The 19,443-nt window shown below is 49.5% G+C and overlaps 1 protein-coding gene across 1 annotated transcript in view; it reads right to left on the bottom strand.

Moving 5' to 3' along the window:
- syne2b (spectrin repeat containing, nuclear envelope 2b) overlaps nt 1-19,443 on the bottom strand; it is a 100,628-nt gene that overhangs the window by 7,902 nt on the left and 73,283 nt on the right. Inside the window, exons 110-112 of the mRNA XM_068339581.1 lie at nt 14,681-14,843; nt 4,762-4,949; nt 4,513-4,663 (exon numbers count right to left, since the gene is read on the bottom strand). Of these exons, the coding sequence (XP_068195682.1) occupies nt 4,513-4,663; nt 4,762-4,949; nt 14,681-14,843 (502 nt within the window). The remainder of the gene's footprint in view (nt 1-4,512; nt 4,664-4,761; nt 4,950-14,680; nt 14,844-19,443) is intronic.

Genomic DNA, 19,443 nt, shown 5'->3' with positions numbered 1-19,443 from the left:
CTAACCCCCACCCCAACCCTAAACCTAATCGTAACCCAAACCACGAACCTTAATCACAAACCCTAACCGTAATAGTAACCCTTACCGCTAACCTTAATCACAACCTCTAACCCTAATTGTTAGGTGACCCCAGCCCTGGTTCCCATGCATCAGTGGACTTCTTAGTCCACTCACCTTTTAAGGAGCTACAATGTCCATTCCACCTAACCCAACCCTAACACTAATGTTAACCTAACACTAATATTAAACTAACCCTAACCGTAACCCCAACCCCAACCCATAACCCTAACCCTAAAAATAACAATAAGCCCAACCGTAAACCCTTACCCTTATCGTAGCTATAACCTCAATTGTAACCCTAGCCCTGATCCTAGCCCCAACCCTACTCCTCAACCCAAACCCAACCCTAACCCTTATCCTAATTGTAACCGTAGCCCTAACCCTAACCCCAACCCTAATCATAACCCTTAACCTACACCCAATCTTAAACCCAACCCAACCTAATCATAACCCTAATCATAACCCTAACCCTGATCCTAACCATTAAACCAGCCCTAACCCTAATTGTAACCCTAGCCCTAACCCTGATCATAACCCTAACCCTAATATTTTAGACCGACCGAAAAACAATTTTTTAGACCGACCAACCAACAAAAAAAAATTGTTTTAGAATCAACAAACCGACCAAACAACATGTTTTAGAGTGACGGACCAAAAACATTTTTTAGACCGACTGACCCCAAAAAATTTTTTAGGCCAACCAACAAAATAAAATATTTTAGAATCAACTACAAATTTTTTAGACTGAACAACCATCCGACCAAAAAAAATGTTTTTAGACCGACTGACCAAAGAAAATTTTTTTAGAACCAACAAACCGACCAAAAAACATTTTTAGACCATCTGACTGAAAAAAAATTTTTTAGACTGACCAAAAAATATTTCAGACCGACCAAACAAAAAATGTTTTCAGACCTCAAAAAAATTTTTACACCGACCATCCGCCGAAAACATTTTTTTACAGACCGACTGACCATAAAAAACTTTTTAGAACTAACAAACGGACCAAAAATGTTTTTCGACCAACCATCTCACTAAAAATTTTTTTAGATGGACCAAAAAAACTTTTTTCAACCAACCACAAAATTTTTTTTAGAACCAACAAACTAACCCCAAAATTTTTTTAAACCGACCAATCATTCGACCAAAATAAATTTTTTTAGAACGACTGACCAAAAAATATTTTTGTAGCCCGCTTGTCTACAAAAAATTTTTTTTTTTCAACCCGCTGGTCAAGGAAAGAAAAACTATTTTGTGAAGTTTTGAATACCTGTGCTGAAGAAGAAAAAAAAAAATTTTTACCTGCCGGTCTAAAAAACATTTTTTTGACCTGCCAGTTTGAAACAAGCAAAATTTATTTTGAACCACTGGTCAACAAAATTTTTTTTCTTGTCCTGCTAGTCTGGAAAAAAATGTTTTTGACCCACATCTCTAAAAAAATTTTTTTTTTTAAATTTTTCATGACACAGTGAAGACATTTTTTTTGTATGTAACAGTCACTCGGTTAAATTTTTTTTTTGGTCCATCTAAAAACTTTTTTTTCGGTCCTTTTGTTGGTCTAAAGAAAATTGTTTTTAGTCGTCGGTCAAAATAAATGTTTTTTGTGTTGATGGGTCTAAAAAAAATTATTTTCAGACCAACCAACCAACAAAAAAATGTTTAGGACTAACAAAATGACCCCAAAAAATATTTTAGACCAACTGACCAAACAAAAAAACATTTTTCAAACCAGCCAACAGTAACCGTAGCCCTAACCCTAACCCCAACCCTAATCATAACCCTAAACCTAAACCCAATCTTAACCCCAACCTTTCTCCTAATCGTAACCCTAATCATAACCCTAACTCTGATCCTAACAATTAAACCAGCCCTAACCCCTAACCTTATCATAACCCTAACCCTAATTGTAACCCTAACTCCAATATTTTAGACCTACCGAAAAAAATTTTTTTAGACCGACCAACCAACAAAAAAAAATTGTTTTAGAATAAACAAACCGACCAAAAAACATGTTTTAGAGTGACGGACCAAAAACATTTTTTAGACCGACTGACCCCAAAAAAATTTTTTTAGGCCAACCAACAAAATAAAATATTTTAGAATCAACAAACCGACCTCAAAAATTTTTTTAGACTGAACGACCATCCGGCCAAAAAAAGCTTTTAGACCGACTGACCAAAGAAAATTTTTTAGAACCAACAAACGGACCAAAAATGTTTTTCCACCAACCATCTCACCAAAAATTTTTAGATGGACCAAAAAAACTTTTTTCAACCAACCAAAAAAAATTTTATTTAGAACCAACAAACCCCAAAATTTTCTTAAACCGACCAACCATTCGACCAAAATTAATTTTTTTAGAACGACTGACCAAAAAAATATTTTTGTAACCCGCTTGTCTACAAAAAATGGGGGGTTTTTTCAACCCGCTGGTCAAGGAAAGAAAAACTTTTTTGTGAAGTTTTGAATGCCTGTGCTGAGGAAGAAAAAATTTTTTTTTTACCTGCCGGTCTAAAAAAACTTTTTTTGGTCAACAAAATTTTTTTTCTTGCCCTGCTAGTCTGGAAAAAAATGTTTTTGACCCAAATCTCTAAAAAAAATGTTTTTAAAAATTTTTTCATGACACAGTGAAGACATTTTTTTTGTATGTAACAGTCCCTCGGTTAAAATTTTTTGTTTTGGTCCATCCAAAAACTTTTTTTTCGGTCGGTTTGTTGGTCTAAAGAAAATTGTTCTTGGTCGGTCGGTCAAAAAAAGTGTTTTGTTTGGTGGGTCTAATAAAAAAAATTTCTGGTCGACAAGCTGACCAGAAAAAATTATTTTCAGACCAACCAACCAACAAAAAAATGTTTAGGACCAACAAAATGACCCCAAAAAATATTTTAGACCAACTGACCAAACACAAAACATTTTTCAAACCAGCCAACAGAAAAAAAATTTTTTGGACCAACCAACAAAAAACCATTTCTTTAGAATCAACCGACCCTAAAAAAATATTTAGACCAACTGACCGACCATCTGACAAAATAAATTTTTTACACTACCTGACCGAAAACACATTTTTTACACCGACCATCCAAACAAAAAAACTTTTTTCGGCTATCTGACAAAATTTTTTTCTTTCTTTTTTAGACCAACCAACAATTTTTTTTTTCTAGAACCAGCAAACTGACTCCCAAAAATTATTTAGACCGACAATCCAACCAAAAAAAACAATTTTTATACCAACAAACGGACCATAAAATTTTTTTTCGACAGACCATCTGACCAAAAAAAAATTTTTTAGACAAGACAAAAAAAAAAAGTAGACCAGTCGGTCTTACACTATTTTTCGGTCAGTTGGTTGGTCTGTCTAAAAGAAGTTTTTGGGGGTCGGTTAATTGATTCTAAAAAAATTTTTGCGGTGGGTCAAAAATTATTTTTTTCGGTCTGAAAATTTGTTTTTCACAATTGGTTTAAAAAGTCGGATGGTCGGTCTAAAAATTATTTTTGGTCGGTTTGTTGGTTCTAAAAAACTTTGTCGGTCGGTCTAAATTATTTTTTTAATCCGTTGATCTAAAAGATATTTTTTGGTCAGTCTCAAAGAATTTTCTTTGGTCGGCTGGTTGGTCGGTCGGTCTAAAAAATTTTTGGTGTTGGTTGATTCTAAAACATTTTTGTTTTCGGTCGGTCTAATGAAAAACATTTTTTGATCGATTTATTGGTTCTAAAAAATTTTGTAGTCGGTCAGAGTAAAAAATGTTTTTTCAGTCGGATTGTCGGTCGCTCTAAAAAAAATAACCCCAACCCTAATGATAACCCTAACCCTGAACCTCATCCTATCCCTAACCAGTTACTCTAATCTTTAACTGTAGCCCTAGTTGTAACCCTTACCATTAACCCTAATTGTAAAACAAATCCTAACTGAACCCTTACCCTAATCCTAAACTTTAACCCTAATTTTAACCGTAACATTAATCTTTGGTTTACGGTTATGATTAAGGGTTAGGGTTGGGTTTAGAGTTAGCTGTTAGAGTTAGGGTTAGGTTTATGTTAGGGTTAGTTTTACGAATAGGGTCTGTTAATGTTAGTGTTAGGGCTACTATTGGGGTTAGGATTAATGTTTAGGATTAGGCCTCGGTTTAGGGTTACGGTTCATGGACTAACCCTAATCTAACCTTAACCCTATGCCATTGTCATTTTAGAAACGTAACCCAAAAGCACATTTCACTGGTATGTATTGATCATTTTTAAGAAAAACAGGAAGTCATCAAAACTGAATCTTTGACTTGAACCTTTTATCAGTTGAGAAGATCTCACTTCATCAAAAACTGACAAACACCCCTGAACCACGTAGAATAAGTAGAGAAACATCAAACCTGTCAGTTTTACTCTTATGTCTGTTAGGATTTCAGCTCTGGAATGTCAGTCTGTCTTGACATTAGAGTAAAGTTGAAAGATTTTCTCACTGACCTCAAACTTCTTGAGCTCTTCTTTGGCACTGGTGTAGAGGACGTTGGCAGACTCCGGGTTGGCCGCCGTGAGCTCGGCCATCTTCAGCCAGTCCTCAAAGCGGGAGTAGTCGTCCTGGAACTTACACCAGAGACGCCAGGTCTCCTCGATCCTGACAATAAAGGCAAGCATTTACAAAGTCATGAGGAAACCAGACTGGGAGCGCGTCAGATCAAGAAGGTGTTCCTCACAAACGCCCTGGCGGCTCACCTCATCCTCCTCTCCATCGACATGGCGCAGATGTTCCTCCAGCGTCGGTCCAGGCTGTGCGTCGTCTGCTGGATGGAGTCGTTCTCAGAGTCGCTGCCGCAAGCGTCGGCATCGTGAAGCAGGACATCGCAAAGTGTCAACACCGATGCCACGCTATCGGTGTGCTGCTCGATGTCCCGCTGGAGATCCTGCAGGACAAAGAGGAACACCTCGATGAAGGACAAGTCATGGAATCACCTGTTGGGCAGTTTACATTCAATCAGGCTAGGTGTTTGGAGGAAGTTAATGATGTCCAAAGAAACCACACATTGACTCCAGGGTAGAGCGGATGATGGATGGGCGTTACAGAGGACCACCAGAGGTGTTACCTTTGATTGGTTGCTGCTGGACTTCCGCAAGGAACCAGTCTTTTTGCAATGATTGGTCCATTTCAAGTTATCTAAGTAAAGAACTTTGCAAATTGTAAGGAAGGTGTTGATTTGTTGTCAATACGCTCAAAGCTAACACCTAGCGCAAGCTGTATACGTTAGCATTAGCTTGGGAATCGATCAGAGATGTTCCTTATGGATCCAGATCACCTGTGTGCTCATAAAAATAACACATTTCTAAATGGTTTCCACCATCAGAGTGTGAGAGACTACCTGCGAAGCACGACAACACTCCCTCAGCAGTTGTTTGTTCACAGATACCACTCTCTGGGTTGCCATGGTGACAGCCAAGGGCTTAAAGATCGACGCATTAGTCATTGTGGCCGTCCATCAGCCACTAATAGAGGGAGCTGTAGCCTTTTTAGCCAGCATGGCTCTCTAATTCCTCCTCCTTTTCACCAATTCACAGTCTTCTCTCGCCATCCGTCTCTCCAGTGAATCAATAATTCCCAACCAGCTCTGCTTGTTGCCTCTACTTCACAACTATTTTGCCATGAAAGAAAGAAACTGTTGAGAGATCAGAGTCGGCTTCCTGCGTCGTTAACACTCTGTTTAACTAATTAACCTCTCCATGCCATTCCCTCTCTTCATCATCCGTCCGACTCGCTCCACCAAACGCTGCTTTGTGGAGTCGGGGAGGAAGCGGAGGACTCACAACTAAATGCTCCTCGTTGAAAGAGAAAAAATAATTTGTTTATCTGCCCCATGATTCAGATCCACTCTAAAAATTAATGGGTTCTCCGTCCGTCCACACTACACCCACCTGAACAACCATCAGGAAAATTGGTCCGATAGTTTTTGTTATCCTGCAAACATACCAGGGCCAAAACGTGACCGGATACCAACTAACGTTACCTAACTTGGGAGAAACTTTACTTTTCCTTTTGTGTTAGGACCAATGAGAATGAAAAACAGGAAGGGAGCAGCAGGTGAAAGGCGACCCCGGCCGCTAGTAGACCGACTCACCTGAACGCTCCAAGGAAAGTTTATTTTTAACACAAAACAGCTGAATGAAGCTGTTTCCGGCAAAAACAGAATGCTTTCCCATGATGCATTGAACTCTGTTAGGGAGAGAATCTGAGTTATGTGAAAAAAGTTCCTACAAAAAGCTTCTGGTGGAAAGCCTCCTCTCGTTCTGCTCTTGTAATTGATGGCGTTGGGCAAAAAGGAGCGGTGAACAACACAACACGGCTCGTACGGACCGACCGGAGCGAACACTCGTCCAGAACGAGTGTTCGCTCTGGGACCGTCCTTCATGAAACTTCATGAAGATACAGAGAAGCTTCAACAGAACTGATATCCTACAACATGGACGTACAGGTAAGATAAATAGTTGGTCTATATCGCGGAATTTCGTTAATGTACACCTGTATTTCAGGTCTGACTCTCAGAGGGTGAAAGATCAACTCTCATTGGTCGGTCAGACTATTTCCGTTTCTTTCAGCGCTCTGACGCCGGCTGAAGAAAATCCATTTCCCCCCCCCGGCCGCCAGCTGAGGCTCCGCTCTCGTAAATTTAGCAGCTTCCTCCTTCACAAACACTCGTCCTGCAGCTTTTACATTACGCTGCTGTTATTTGTGCGTCGGCCGCTACAGGGAGGCCCTGACAGACGGGGTTTAAAAGCCGGCGCGTACAGTCAGACAGTCAATTACTTCCTGCTAGAATAACTCCTCTCCACCTCCAAAGTGGAGCCTTCCGAGTGACAAAATCATTTTTAAGCCATTTCTAGTCTGATGGTTGTTTTTTCTTCACAGCAATGGAAAAGTTTTCTTTTCCCAAACTCTTCCTGTTGGTCTGCAGGACAACACGGACATGGAGTTTAAATGATTTGATGTTTGTGGAAATATCTCAAATCACCCTAATGAACCCAACATCATGTCCAGGAGATTCCCTTATATGAACACTACTGTCGCTGAACTTACAAAAAAATGCACAAGATCCTACAATTCCCATCATGCAACAAGCCCATCACCACCTTGTGATGTCATCATTATTCCTCCAACCTCCACTGGTTATATTATTGTCTCGTGGAAAAAACCGTTGATCAAACGGTTCCTCTGAGAGGAGCTGAGATATGTTGAACCACAGAGACTCTAGAACGAGTGGGTCAGGGTTAGGTTAAGGTATGGGTTGGGGCTAGGGTTAGGGCTGGGTTTGGGGATAGGGTTGGGGTTGGGACTAGGGTTAGGGTTGGGGTTACGGTTGGTTTTGGGGATAGGGTTAGGGTTAGGGTTGGGGCTAGGGTTAGGGTTGGGGCGACGGTTAGGGTTACCCTAGCCCCAACCCTAACCCTAGCCCCAACCACAGCCAAAACCCCAACCCCAACCCTAGCCCCAAGCCCAACCCCAAACCTAACCCCAACCCTAACCTTCGCCTCAACCTCAACTCTAACCCTAGCCCCAACCCTAACCCCAACCCTAAACCTAACCCTAGCCCCAACCCCAAACCTAACCCCAACCCTAACCCTCGCCTCAACCCCAACTCTAACCCTAGCCCCAACCCTAAACCTAACCCTAGCCCCAACCCTAACCCTAGCCACAACCCTAACCCTATCCCCAATTCTAACCCCAACCCTAACCCTGGTCCCAACCCTAACCCTAGCCCCAACCCTAACCCAAAACCTAGCCCTAGCCCCAACCCTAACCCCAACCATCGCCCCAACCCTAAACCTAACCCTAGCCCCAACCCCAAACATAACCCTAACCCTAACCTGAATTCCTAACCCTAACCCTAACCCTAACCCCAACCCTAACCCTAACCCTAGTCCCAACCCTAAACCTAACCCTAGTCCCAACCCTAACCCTAGCTCCAACCCTAACCCTAACCCTAGCTCAAACCCTAGCCCCAACCCTAACCCTAGCCCCAACCCTAACCCCAAACCTAGCCCTAGCCCCAACCCTAACCCCAACCATCGCCCCAACCCTAAACCTAACCCTAGCCCCAACCCTAACCCCAGCCCCAACCCTAGCCCCAACCCCAAACCTAACCCCAACCCTAAACCTAACCCTAGCCCCAACCCTAAACCTAACCCTAGCCCCAACCCTAGCCCCAACCCTAACCCTAGCCACAACCCTAACCCTATCCCCAATTCTAACCCTATCCCCAACCCTAACCCCAGCCCGAACCCTGAACCCCAAACCTAACCCTAACCCAAACCTGAATTCCTAACCCTATCCCCAACCCTAACCCCAACCCTAACCCTAGTCCCAACCCTAAACCTAACCCTAGTCCCAACCCTAACCCTAGCTCCAACCCTAACCCTAACCCTAGCTCCAACCCTAGCCCCAACCCTAACCCTAGCCCCAACCCTAACCCCAAACCTAGCCCTAGCCCCAACCCTAACCCCAACCATCGCCCCAACCCTAAACCTAACCCTAGCCCCAACCCTAACCCTAGCCCCAACCCTAACCCCAGCCCCAACCCTAACCCCAACCCTAAACCTAACCCCAGCCCCAACCCCAAACCTAACCCAAACCCTAACCCTCGCCTCAACCCCAACTCTAACCCTAGCCCCAACCCTAACCCTAACCCCAACCCTAAACCTAACCCTAGCCCCAACCCTAAACCTAACCCTATCCCCAACCCTAACCCCAGCCCCAACCCTAGCTCCAACCCTAACCCTATCCCCAACCCTAAGCCTAACCCTAACGCTAGCCCCAACCCCAAACCTAACCCTAGTCGCAACCCTAACCCTAGCTCCAACCCTAACCCTAACCCTAGCTCCAACCCTAGCCCCAACCCTAACCCTAGCCCCAACCCTAGCCCCAACCCTAACCCTAGCCCCAACCCTAACCCCAACCCTAACCCTATCCCCAACCCTAATCCTACCCCTAACCCTAGCCCCATCCCTAACCCTCGCCCAACCCTAACCCTAGCCCCAACCCTAACCCTAGCCCCAACCCTAACCCCAACCCTAGCCCCAACCCTAACCCTATCCCCAACCCTAACCCTAGCCCCAACCCTAACCCCAACCCTTACCCTAGCCCTAACCCTAACCCCAAACCTAGCCCTAGCCCCAACCCTAACCCCAACCATCGCCCCAACCCTAAACCTAACCCTAGCCCCAACCCTAACCCCAGCCCCAACCCTAACCCCAACCCTAACCCTATTCCCAACCCTATCCCCAACCCTAATCCTACCCCTAAACTTAGCCCCAACCCTAACCCTATCCCTAACCCTAACACTATGCCCAACCCTAAACTTAGCCCCAACCCTAACCCTATCCCCAACCCTAACACTATGCCCAACCCTAACCCTAGCCCCAACCCTAACCCTATCCCCAACCCTACCACTATGCCCAACCCTAACCCTAGCCCCAACCCTAACCCTATCCCCAACCCTAACCCCAACCCTAGCCCCAAACCTAACCTTAACCCTATCCTTAGGGCTAAGGTTGGGGTTTGGGCTAGGGCTTGGGGCTAGGGTTGGGGTTCGGGCTGGGGTTAGGGTTAGGTTTAGGGTTGGTGCTAGGGTTAGGGTTGGGGCTAGGGTTAGGGTTGGGGCTGGGGCTAGGGTTGGGGCTGGGGTTAGGGTTGGGGCTAGGGTTAGGTTTAGGGTTGGGGCGATGGTTTGGGTTAGGGTTTGGGCTAGGGCTAGGTTTGGGGTTAGGGTTAGGGTTGGGGCTAGGGTTAGGGTTGGGGCTAGGGTTGGGGCTAGGGTTAGGGTTGGGGCTAGGGTTGGGGTTGGGGTTAGGGTTGGGGTTCGGGCTGGGGTTCGGGTTAGGTTTAGGGTTGGTGCTAGGGTTAGGGTTGGGGCTAGGGTTGGGGCTGGGGCTAGGGTTGGGGCTGGGGTTAAGGTTGGGGCTAGGGTTAGGTTTAGGGTTGGGGCGATGGTTGGGGTTTGGGCTAGGGCTTGGGGCTAGGGTTGGGGTTCGGGCTGGGGTTAGGGTTAGGTTTAGGGTTGGTGCTAGGGTTAGGGTTGGGGCTAGGGTTAGGGTTGGGGCTTGGGCTAGGGTTGGGGCTAGGGTTAGGTTTAGGGTTGGGGCGATGGTTGGGGTTAGGGTTGGGGCTAGGGCTAGGTTTGGGGTTAGGGTTGGGGTTGGGGCTAGGGTTGGGGCTAGGGTTAAGGTTGGGGCTAGGGTTGGGGTTGGGGTTAGGGTTGGGGCTAGGGTTGGGGCTAGGGGTTGGGGCTGGGGCTAGGGTTGGGGCTGGGGTTAGGGTTGGGGCTGGGGTTAGGGTTGGGGCTGGGGTTAGGGTTGGGGCTGGGGTTAGGGTTGGGGCTAGGGTTAGGTTTAGGGTTGGGGCGATGGTTGGGGTTAGGGTTGGGGCTAGGTTTGGGGTTAGGGTTGGGGCTAGGGTTAGGGTTGGGGCTAGGGTTGGAGCTAGGGTTAGGGTTAGGGTTGGAGCTAGGGTTAGGGTTGCGACTAGGGTTAGGTTTGGGGTTGGGGCTAGCGTTAGGGTTAGGCTTAGGGTTGGGGATAGGGTTAGGGTTGGAGCTAGGGTTGGGGCTGGGGTTAGGGTTGGGGATAGGGTTAGGTTTAGGGTTGGGGCTAGGGTTAGGTTTAGGGTTGGGGTTAGGGTTAGGGTTGGGGTTAGAGTTGGGGTTGAGGCGAGGGTTAGGGTTTGGGTTAGGTTTGGGGTTGGGGCTGGGGTTAGGTTTAGGGTTGGGGTTAGGGTTGGGGCTGGGGTTAGGGTTGGGGCTAGGGTTAGGGTTGGGGCTAGGGTTAGGTTTAGGGTTGGGGCGATGGTTGGGGTTAGGGTTGGGGCTAGGGCTAGGTTTGGGGTTAGGGTTGGGGCTAGGGTTAGGGTTGGGGCTAGGGTTGGAGCTAGGGTTAGGGTTAGGGTTGGAGCTAGGGTTAGGGTTGGGACTAGGGTTAGGTTTAGGGTTGGGACTAGGGTTAGGGTTGGGGTTAGGGTTGGGGATAGGGTTAGGAATTCAGGTTTGGGTTAGGGTTAGGTTTGGGGTTCAGGGTTCGGGCTGGGGTTAGGGTTGGGGATAGGGTTAGAATTGGGGATAGGGTTAGGGTTGTGGCTAGGGTTAGGGTTGGGGCTAGGGTTGGGGCTAGGGTTAGGTTTAGGGTTGGGGCTAGGGTTAGGTTTAGGGTTGGGGTTAGGTTTGGGGTTGGGGCTAGGGTTGGGGCTGGGGTTAGGGTTGGGGCTAGGGTTAGGTTTAGGGTTGGGGCGATGGTTGGGGTTAGGGTTGGGGCTAGGGCTAGGTTTGGGGTTAGGGTTGGGGTTAGGGTTAGGGTTGGGGCGAGGGTTAGGGTTACCCTAGCCCCAACCCTAACCCTAGCCCCAACCACAGCCCAAACCCCAACCGTAACCCTAGCCCCAACCCCAACCCTTGCCCCAACCCCAAACCTAACCCCAACCCTAACCCTCGCCCCAACCCTAACCCTATCCCCAACCGCAACCCTAGCCCCAACCCTAACCCCAACCCTAAACCTAACCCTAGCCCCAATCATAAACCTAACCTTAGCCCCAACCGTAACCCTAGCCACAACCCTAACCCTATCCCCAATTCTAACCCTATCCCCAACTCTAACCCCGGCCCGAACCCCAAACCTAACCCTAACCCCAACCCTAACCCTATCCCCAACCCTAACCCTATCCCTATCCCCAACCCTCGCCCCAACCGTATCCCCAACCCCAGCCCCAGCCCTAACCCTAGCCCTAACGTGAAATTCCCAACCCTATCCCCAACCCTAACCCCAACCCCAGCCCCAACCCTAGCTCCAACCCTAACCCTATCCCCAACCCTAACCCTAGTCCCAACCCCAAACCTAACCTTAGTCCTAACCCTAACCCTAGCTCCAACCCTAACCCTAACCCTAGCTCCAACCCTAGCCCCAACCCTAACCCTAGCCCCAACCCTAGCCCCAACCCTAACCCTAGCCACAACCCTAACCCTATCCCCAATTCTAACCCTATCCCCAACCCTAACCCCAGCCCCAACCCTAACCCTAACCCTAACCCTATCCCCAACCCTAACCCTAACCCTAGCCCCAACCCCAAACCTAACCCTAGTCCCAACCCTAACCCTAGCTCCAACCCTAACCCTAACCCTAGCTCCAACCCTAGCCCCAACCCTAACCCTAGCCCCAACCCTAACCCCAAACCTAGCCCTAGCCCCAACCCTAACCCCAACCATCGCCCCAACCCTAACCCCAGCCCCAACCCTAACTCCAGCCCCAACCCTAGCCCCAACCCCAACCCTAACCCCAGCCCCAACCCTAATCCCTAGCCCCAACCCTAACCCTAGCCCCAACCCTAACCCCAAACCTAGCCCTAGCCCCAACCCTAACCCCAACCATCGCCCCAACCCTAACCCTAGCCCCAACCCTAACCCCAGCCCCAACCCCAGCCCCAACCCTAGCCCCAACCCTAACCCTAGCCCCAACCCTAACCCCAGCCCGAACCCCAACCCTAGACCCAAGCCCTAGCCCAAACCCCAACCCTAGCCCTAAGGATAGGGTTAAGGTTAGGGTTGGGGCTAGGGTTAGGGTTGGGGCTAGGGTTAGGGTTGGGCATAGTGTTAGGGTTGGGGATAGGGTTAGGGTTGGGGCTAGGGTTAGGGTTGGGGCTAGGGTTAGGGTTGGGGATAGGGTTGGGGATAGGGTTAGGGTTAGGGTTGGGGCTAGGGTTGGGGCTAGGGTTGGGGTTAGGGCTAGGGTTGGGGATGGGGCTAGGGTTGGGGATGGGGCTAGGGTTAGGGTTGGGGCTAGGGTTGGGGTTAGGGCTAGGGTTGGGGATTGGGCTAGGGTTAGGGTTGGGGCTAGGGTTGGGGTTAGGGTTAGGGTTAGGGATAGGGTTAGGGCTAAGGTTAGGGCTAGGGTTGGGGTTGGGGTTAGGGATGGGGCTAGGGTTGGGGATGGGGCGAAGGTTAGGGATAGGGTTAGGGTTGGGGCTAGGGTTAGGGTTGGGGCTAGGGTTATGGTTGAGGATAGGGTTAGGGTTGGGGATAGGGGTGGGGTTGGGGCTAGGGTTGGGGGTAGGAGTAGGGTTGGGGATAGGGTTGGGAATATGGTTAGGGTTGGGGTTAGGTTTGGGAATAGGGTTGGGGTTAGGGTTAGGGTTGGGCATAGGGTTAGGGTTGGGGCTAAGGTTAAGGTTGGGGCTGGGGTCATCCTACCCCTAACCCTAGCCCCAACCCTAACCCCATCCCTAACCCTAACCCTAGCCCTAGCCCTAACCCCAACCCCAGCCCTAGCCCCAACCCCAGCCCTAGCCCCAACCCCAGCCCTAGCCCCAACCCTAACCCTAGCCCCAACCCTAGCCCAAATCCTAACCCTAGCCCCAACCCTAACCCTATGCCCAACCCTATCCCCAACCCTCGCCCCAGCCATAACACTATCCCCAAACCCTAACCCCAGCCCCAACCCTGACCCCAGCCCCAACCTTAACCTTAGCCCCAACCTTAACCTTAGCCCCAACCCTTACACTAGCCCCAACCTTAACCTTAGCCTCAACCCTAACCCTAGCCCCAACCTTAACCCTAGCCCCAACCCTAACCCTATCCCGAACCCCAGCCCCAACCCTAACCCTATCCCCAACCCTAACCCTAAACGTAGCACAACCCTAACCCCAACCCTAACCCTCGCTCCAAACCTAGCCCCATCACCAACCCTAACCCCATCACCAACCCTAACCCTAGCCCCAACCACAGCCCCAACCCTATCCCCAACCCTAACCCTAGCCCCAACCCTAACCCTATCCCTAACCCCAACCCTAACCCTATCCCTAACCCCATCCCTAACCCTAAGGTCCATGCCTAACCCTAGCCCCAACCCTAGCCCCAACCCCAACCCTAGCCCCAACCCTAACCCTAGCCCCAACCCCAGCCATAAAACTATCCCAAACCCTAACCCCAGCCCCAACCCTAACCCTCGCCCCAACCCCAACCCTAACCCCAGCCCCAACCTTATCCCTAACCCTAGCCACAACCCTAGCCCCAACCATCACCCCAACCCTAACTCTAGCCCCAACCCTAGCCCCAACCCTAGCCCCAACCCCAGCCGCAACCCTAGCCCTAGCCCCAACCCTCACCCCAACCCTAACCCTAAACCTAGCCCCAACCCTAACCCTAAACCTAGCCCCAACCCTAACCCTAACCCCAGCCCCAACCCTAACCCCAGCCCCAACCATTCCCCAACCCTAGACCAGCCCCAACCCTAGCCCCAACCCTCGCCCCAACCCTAACTCTAGCCCCAGCCCTAGCCCCGACCCTAACCCTAACCCTATCCCCAACCCTAACCCCAGCCCTATCCCCAACCCTAACCCTCGCCCCAACCCTAACCCCAGCCCTATCCCTAACCCTAGCCCCAACCCCAACTCTAGACCCAGCCCCAACCCTAGCCCCAACCCTAGACCCAACCCCAGCCGCAACCCTAGCCCTAGCCCCAACCCTCACCCCAACCCTAACTCTAGCCCCAACCCTAACCCTCGCCCCAGCCATAACACTATCCCCAACCCCTAACCCTAACCCTATGCCCACCCCTAACCCTATCCCCAAGCCTAACCCTAGCCCCAATTCGGCTACGGTTAGCATCCCACCTGCTGCTCGGCCAGCTTCCTCTGGATCTCGTCGCTGTGACACATGCTGTAGACCACTGGCTTGGCGAGCTCCGCCTCGATGCGGGACAGCCAGGTCCGCAGGTTGCTCATGTTCTTGTCGAGCTGCTGCACAGTCACCAGAGTCTCCTTCAGCTTCCTCACCCTGCAAGACCCACAGGGGGTGTTAGAGAGCAGCCGCACGTTTCCTCCTCATCACATCCTGTTAGCCCCCCCCTATTAGCAACGAGAAACTGGAGCGCCAAAGGTGAGCGTCTGCTTCTGTCTGGAATAGTAGAGAGTCATCAGCATCACGGCTGTCCTCAAAGGGCCAGATGTAACTTAATGTAACTCAATGTAATGTAACAGCGAGCAGGCTGCAGTGTCCTCTGCTCTGAGCGAGTTTGTTGTGCTTCATTTAGCATTTTTTTCCCATGTTTCTGTTTATATTATTTTTACATAACTTTAGATAATGTATATCACTAGGCTAGTGTACTCCAGGGATGAGTTGATGTCCATGAGGGTCAAAGGAGACCCAGCAACACGCGATCTCATCCCCCTGAGCTCCGACGGAGATATCGCGGATGCCGAGCGGGTCGCGTTGAAAGGACTAGACTACCGGCTAGAGCCGCTAACCGGAGGAGAGTCAAGCCCTCCGTCCCCTCCGTCATCACGGGGAACGTGAACTCTCTACCCAACAAGTTGGACGAACTGACGGCGCTGTGCAGGACTGAACAGCGCTACCGGGAGACCAGCTTGTTGGTGTTCTCAGAGACGTGGCTAACTGGCGACGTGCTGGACGCTAACGTCCGACTACCCGGCTTCTCCTCCGTACGAGCGGACCGGGACACGAACACCGCCGGTAAGAAGAAAGGAGGTGGATTAATCATCTACACCAACGATAGATGGTGCCATCCGGGACATGTGACGGTGAAATCAACACTGTGTAACCGATCTGGAGCTAACAGCTGTTAGCATCAGACCCTACTACCTGGCACGTGAATTCTCACACGTTATTGTCCTCGCCGTCTACATCCCTGCACGGGCGGACCCTGAGACGACACGAGAGACCATCTGTGGGACCACCTCTGCTCTTCGGACCCGGCACCCGGAGGCGCTCGTCATTATCACCGGTGACTTTAATCACGCCCATCACGAAGCCACGCCCATCACATGGACCTGCTGCTCATCACGGCGTCTAGGTCACACCACCGTTCTCACGCGTGACCCAACAGGACTCGTTAGCGTCGACCTACATCTGAGCAGGAGCTGCCTTCCGGTGGCCAACATCGTCAGGGGTAACCGCATTCTGATTGGATGCCGCTGGAGGAGATGACGGATTCCAAGAGAACGGCCTGAACAATGAAACATTCTGCAGGTTCTGTCAGATGGAGATCCTCCATCAGGGTTTACCGGCGGCGTCTGACAGCTGATGTGTGAACGCTGATGTGTGAACGCTCGTGAGCAACACGCCACGTGAATTCCGTTGTGGGTCATTGTACATTGTGGTGTCGGTTCATTAAGGGCAGGAGCACACCGTGTTACTGCTGGGTTCTTATCAGATCCACATCATGATCTGCACATTAAGATAAGTATTAGTAGAGTATAACGACTCCTACTCTCTCCTTTGATTAGCTTCGGGCAAAAATAACAACACGACCTCACAAACTGAGGAAAGTGATCCGTTCACACCCACACCCGCCTCAAAGTCCGCCCACAAGAGTCATCAGAATAAAACACAGCATCGTCACGCGTGTATATTTGCATTTTCTAACCATGTTGTGATCTTACAAGAATGAAACAGCAGTACCGTCTGAAACAGCCAGGGGGCAGCGTCAGCAAGATTCAGGCAAAGGTTTACGGAAACAACGTGATGTGAAAATGTGAAAAGTAAAGTTTCTCTACTTTATTAACCGGGTTTGCGATCAGAAACACCTCCCATCGTCACGTCTTAGTTGGTGTAGTTTGACCAGCGCTGCCCTCTGGTGGTAACCATGAAAAACACGCCTGGAGGAGGCACCAAGTTTGTCAAGTTTTTGAGCAGCAACTTTTCTTAAAATCTGTTTTATCATCTGGAAATACTGTGAGCTTTTGCGTGTGTCCACAGGAAACAGAATAAAATGTAAGTTGTGGTGGGTTTAACTATGAGTCCAGTCTAACCCTAACCCTAACCCTAACCCTAACCCACGACCTCTGGTGTTAAATGTCCACGAGATTAAAATCAGTGTGAAAATGACCTGTAGTGATAAAACCTTCCACCGCCTGAGGAACCTGAGTGAAACCAGACCTAACCACTGGTCACCTGATCCCCAGCCTCAACCAATCACACGTCACACTGTGGCCGTCTGGACGTTCTGTCAACCAGCAGGACCAGGTGATGCAGCGAGAGACCAAACTGGAACCAAACCAGAACCAAACCAGAACCAAACCAGAACCAAACCAGAACACACCGGAACCAAACCAGAACCAAACCAGAACCAAACTGCAACCAAACTGGATGTGTGTGTGTGTTTGTGTGTGTGTGTGTGTGTGTGTGTGTGTGTGTGTGAGCAGATTACTCTTAAGGTTTACGTCTCCACATCACGTGAGGACGTGGCGATAAATGCAAACAGGAACTCCAGCGTCATAGTAGCATGAATCACACACACACACACACACACACACACACACACACACACACACACACACACACACACACACACACACACACACACACACACACACACACACACATTCCTCTGCAGAACAAACGACTGTGTCTGATGGACTCCATCAGCTCTGGATGTCTCAGCATCCGTCCGCTGCAGCGACAAAGCCCACCCATCCCCCACGCTGCTGCCTTCACTGGTCTCTTCCTCCTCTTCCTCCTCTCCCTCCTCCTCTTTATCGCAGCTAAACACCCGATCTGCTCCTAGTCTACATCCTCAGCCTCGTGCCGGTCGCCGTGCCGACGGCTCGGCATCGGCATCAGTGGTACTTACGGGCCGGTGAGGAGGCTACTCCATGGCGATGGCTCATCAGCTGGCAAGGCCCCGCCCCCTCCTCACCCCTCCCTCACATTCTTCCCGTTCCTCCTCCTCTTCTTCCTCCTCAAACATCTGGATGCTAACAGGTTCAATGCTAAATCAAAGAGCCCAAACATCTTCTGGTCAAATAAGATTAAACGGATCAAAAGCAAACCTTTTTTAAAACGCTTTTTTTTTTGCTAATTTTTTCACCATTTTATCACGACTTTATTGTGGAAGCTGCTTACTGCTAAGCTAACAGGGTTAGCCTACGTCGTGTGTTGGACAAACAGGACTGATGGAGCGTAGCAGTGTAGCCGCTGGCTGCTCGTGTGTCCATGTCGCCCTCCTGTGGTGACTCTGAGAAGGACGACACAGCACTGAAATGTTCTATGTTGACGGTCTGCAGCCAATCAGAACCAGTCATTCACTCAGAAAGTGTCCAGGTGACTCCGGGGGACGTGACGCCGTCTTTCAGGCGCTTCAGGTAGTTTATAAAACTTCCACGTCGTTTTACAGTCAGCGCAGATAAAACAGGAAGTTGGTTCCAGTCGGTCGCAGCTGCAGCCGTGACCGACGACTGGTGGAGGACTCTGTGGGGAGCCTCGGTCCAGAAAACCACCATCTGCCAGTTTTCCATTTGAAACGAACACGCCTGGGGGGTCAGAGAGGATTTATCACCGGAGTGAAGGATGGAGTGATGGAGGTGGAGGAAGAACCGCAGGAAGGATGAACGGAAAGAGAGACGTGTTCCAGTAGAGGTCGTCCACACGGAGACGTCTTTGTCCACACACAATGAACCTCAATCAGCATCTGGTCCGCTGTGTGTGTGTGTGTGTGTGTGTGTGTGTGGGGGGGGTATTCCACAGCCGTCTAACCTAAATCCATAAACTCTTGTTTTAGATGGTTTTACATGACAAAGGATCAAGTGATGGAGAAGAGCTCCACAATATAATCTTTTCAAAAAGTGACATCCTGCAGCAACGTGAACCTGATCACCTGGACCTGAACCCCAAACCAAACCTGAACAGGAACCCCAACCCTAACCTGATACCGGACCCTAACCCAAACCTGAAACTGAATCCTACCCTGAAACCAAACCCGAACTTGAAAACAGATCCTAACCCGAAAGTGAACCCAAACCCGAACAGGAACATAACCCTAATCTGAAACCGCACCCTAACCCAAACCTGATATCAAACCTGAACACGAACCCCGACTGAAACCAAACCCTAATCTGAAACCAAACCCGAAACTAAGCCCTAACCCAAACCCTAACCTGAAACTGAATCCTAAACTGAAAACGAACCCAAATCTTAACCCGAACATGAACCCAAAACCTAACCTGAAACAGAAGCCTAACACTAACTTGAGGCCTAACCCTAACCCCAATCCTACCCCTAATCCTAGCCCCTAACCCCATTCCTAATCCCTAACCTTAACCACAATCCTAACCCCAACCCTAACCCCTAACCCTAATCCTAACCCCAATCCTAACCCCAATCCTAACCCCAACCCTAACCCCTAACCCTAATCCTAACCCCAATCCTAACCCCAATCCTAACCCTAATCCTAACCCCAATCCTACCCCTAATCCTAGCCCCTAACCCCAATCCTAACCCCAACCCTAACCCAAACCTCGACATTTAAAGACACGGCTTCCTTCACCTCCTCCCAGACGACACCACCTTGTTGCACTGACCCCCACGAGGAGGCGCTGTGCTCCCAGACAGAACATGTGATGGTGATGTTGCCACACTG

Source organism: Antennarius striatus, chromosome 17, assembly GCF_040054535.1.
Source record: "Antennarius striatus isolate MH-2024 chromosome 17, ASM4005453v1, whole genome shotgun sequence".
Taxonomy (NCBI): Eukaryota; Metazoa; Chordata; class Actinopteri; order Lophiiformes; family Antennariidae; genus Antennarius; species Antennarius striatus.
Note: the sequence above shows the minus strand (reverse complement) of the source record. Positions and strands in the feature narration are given on the sequence as shown.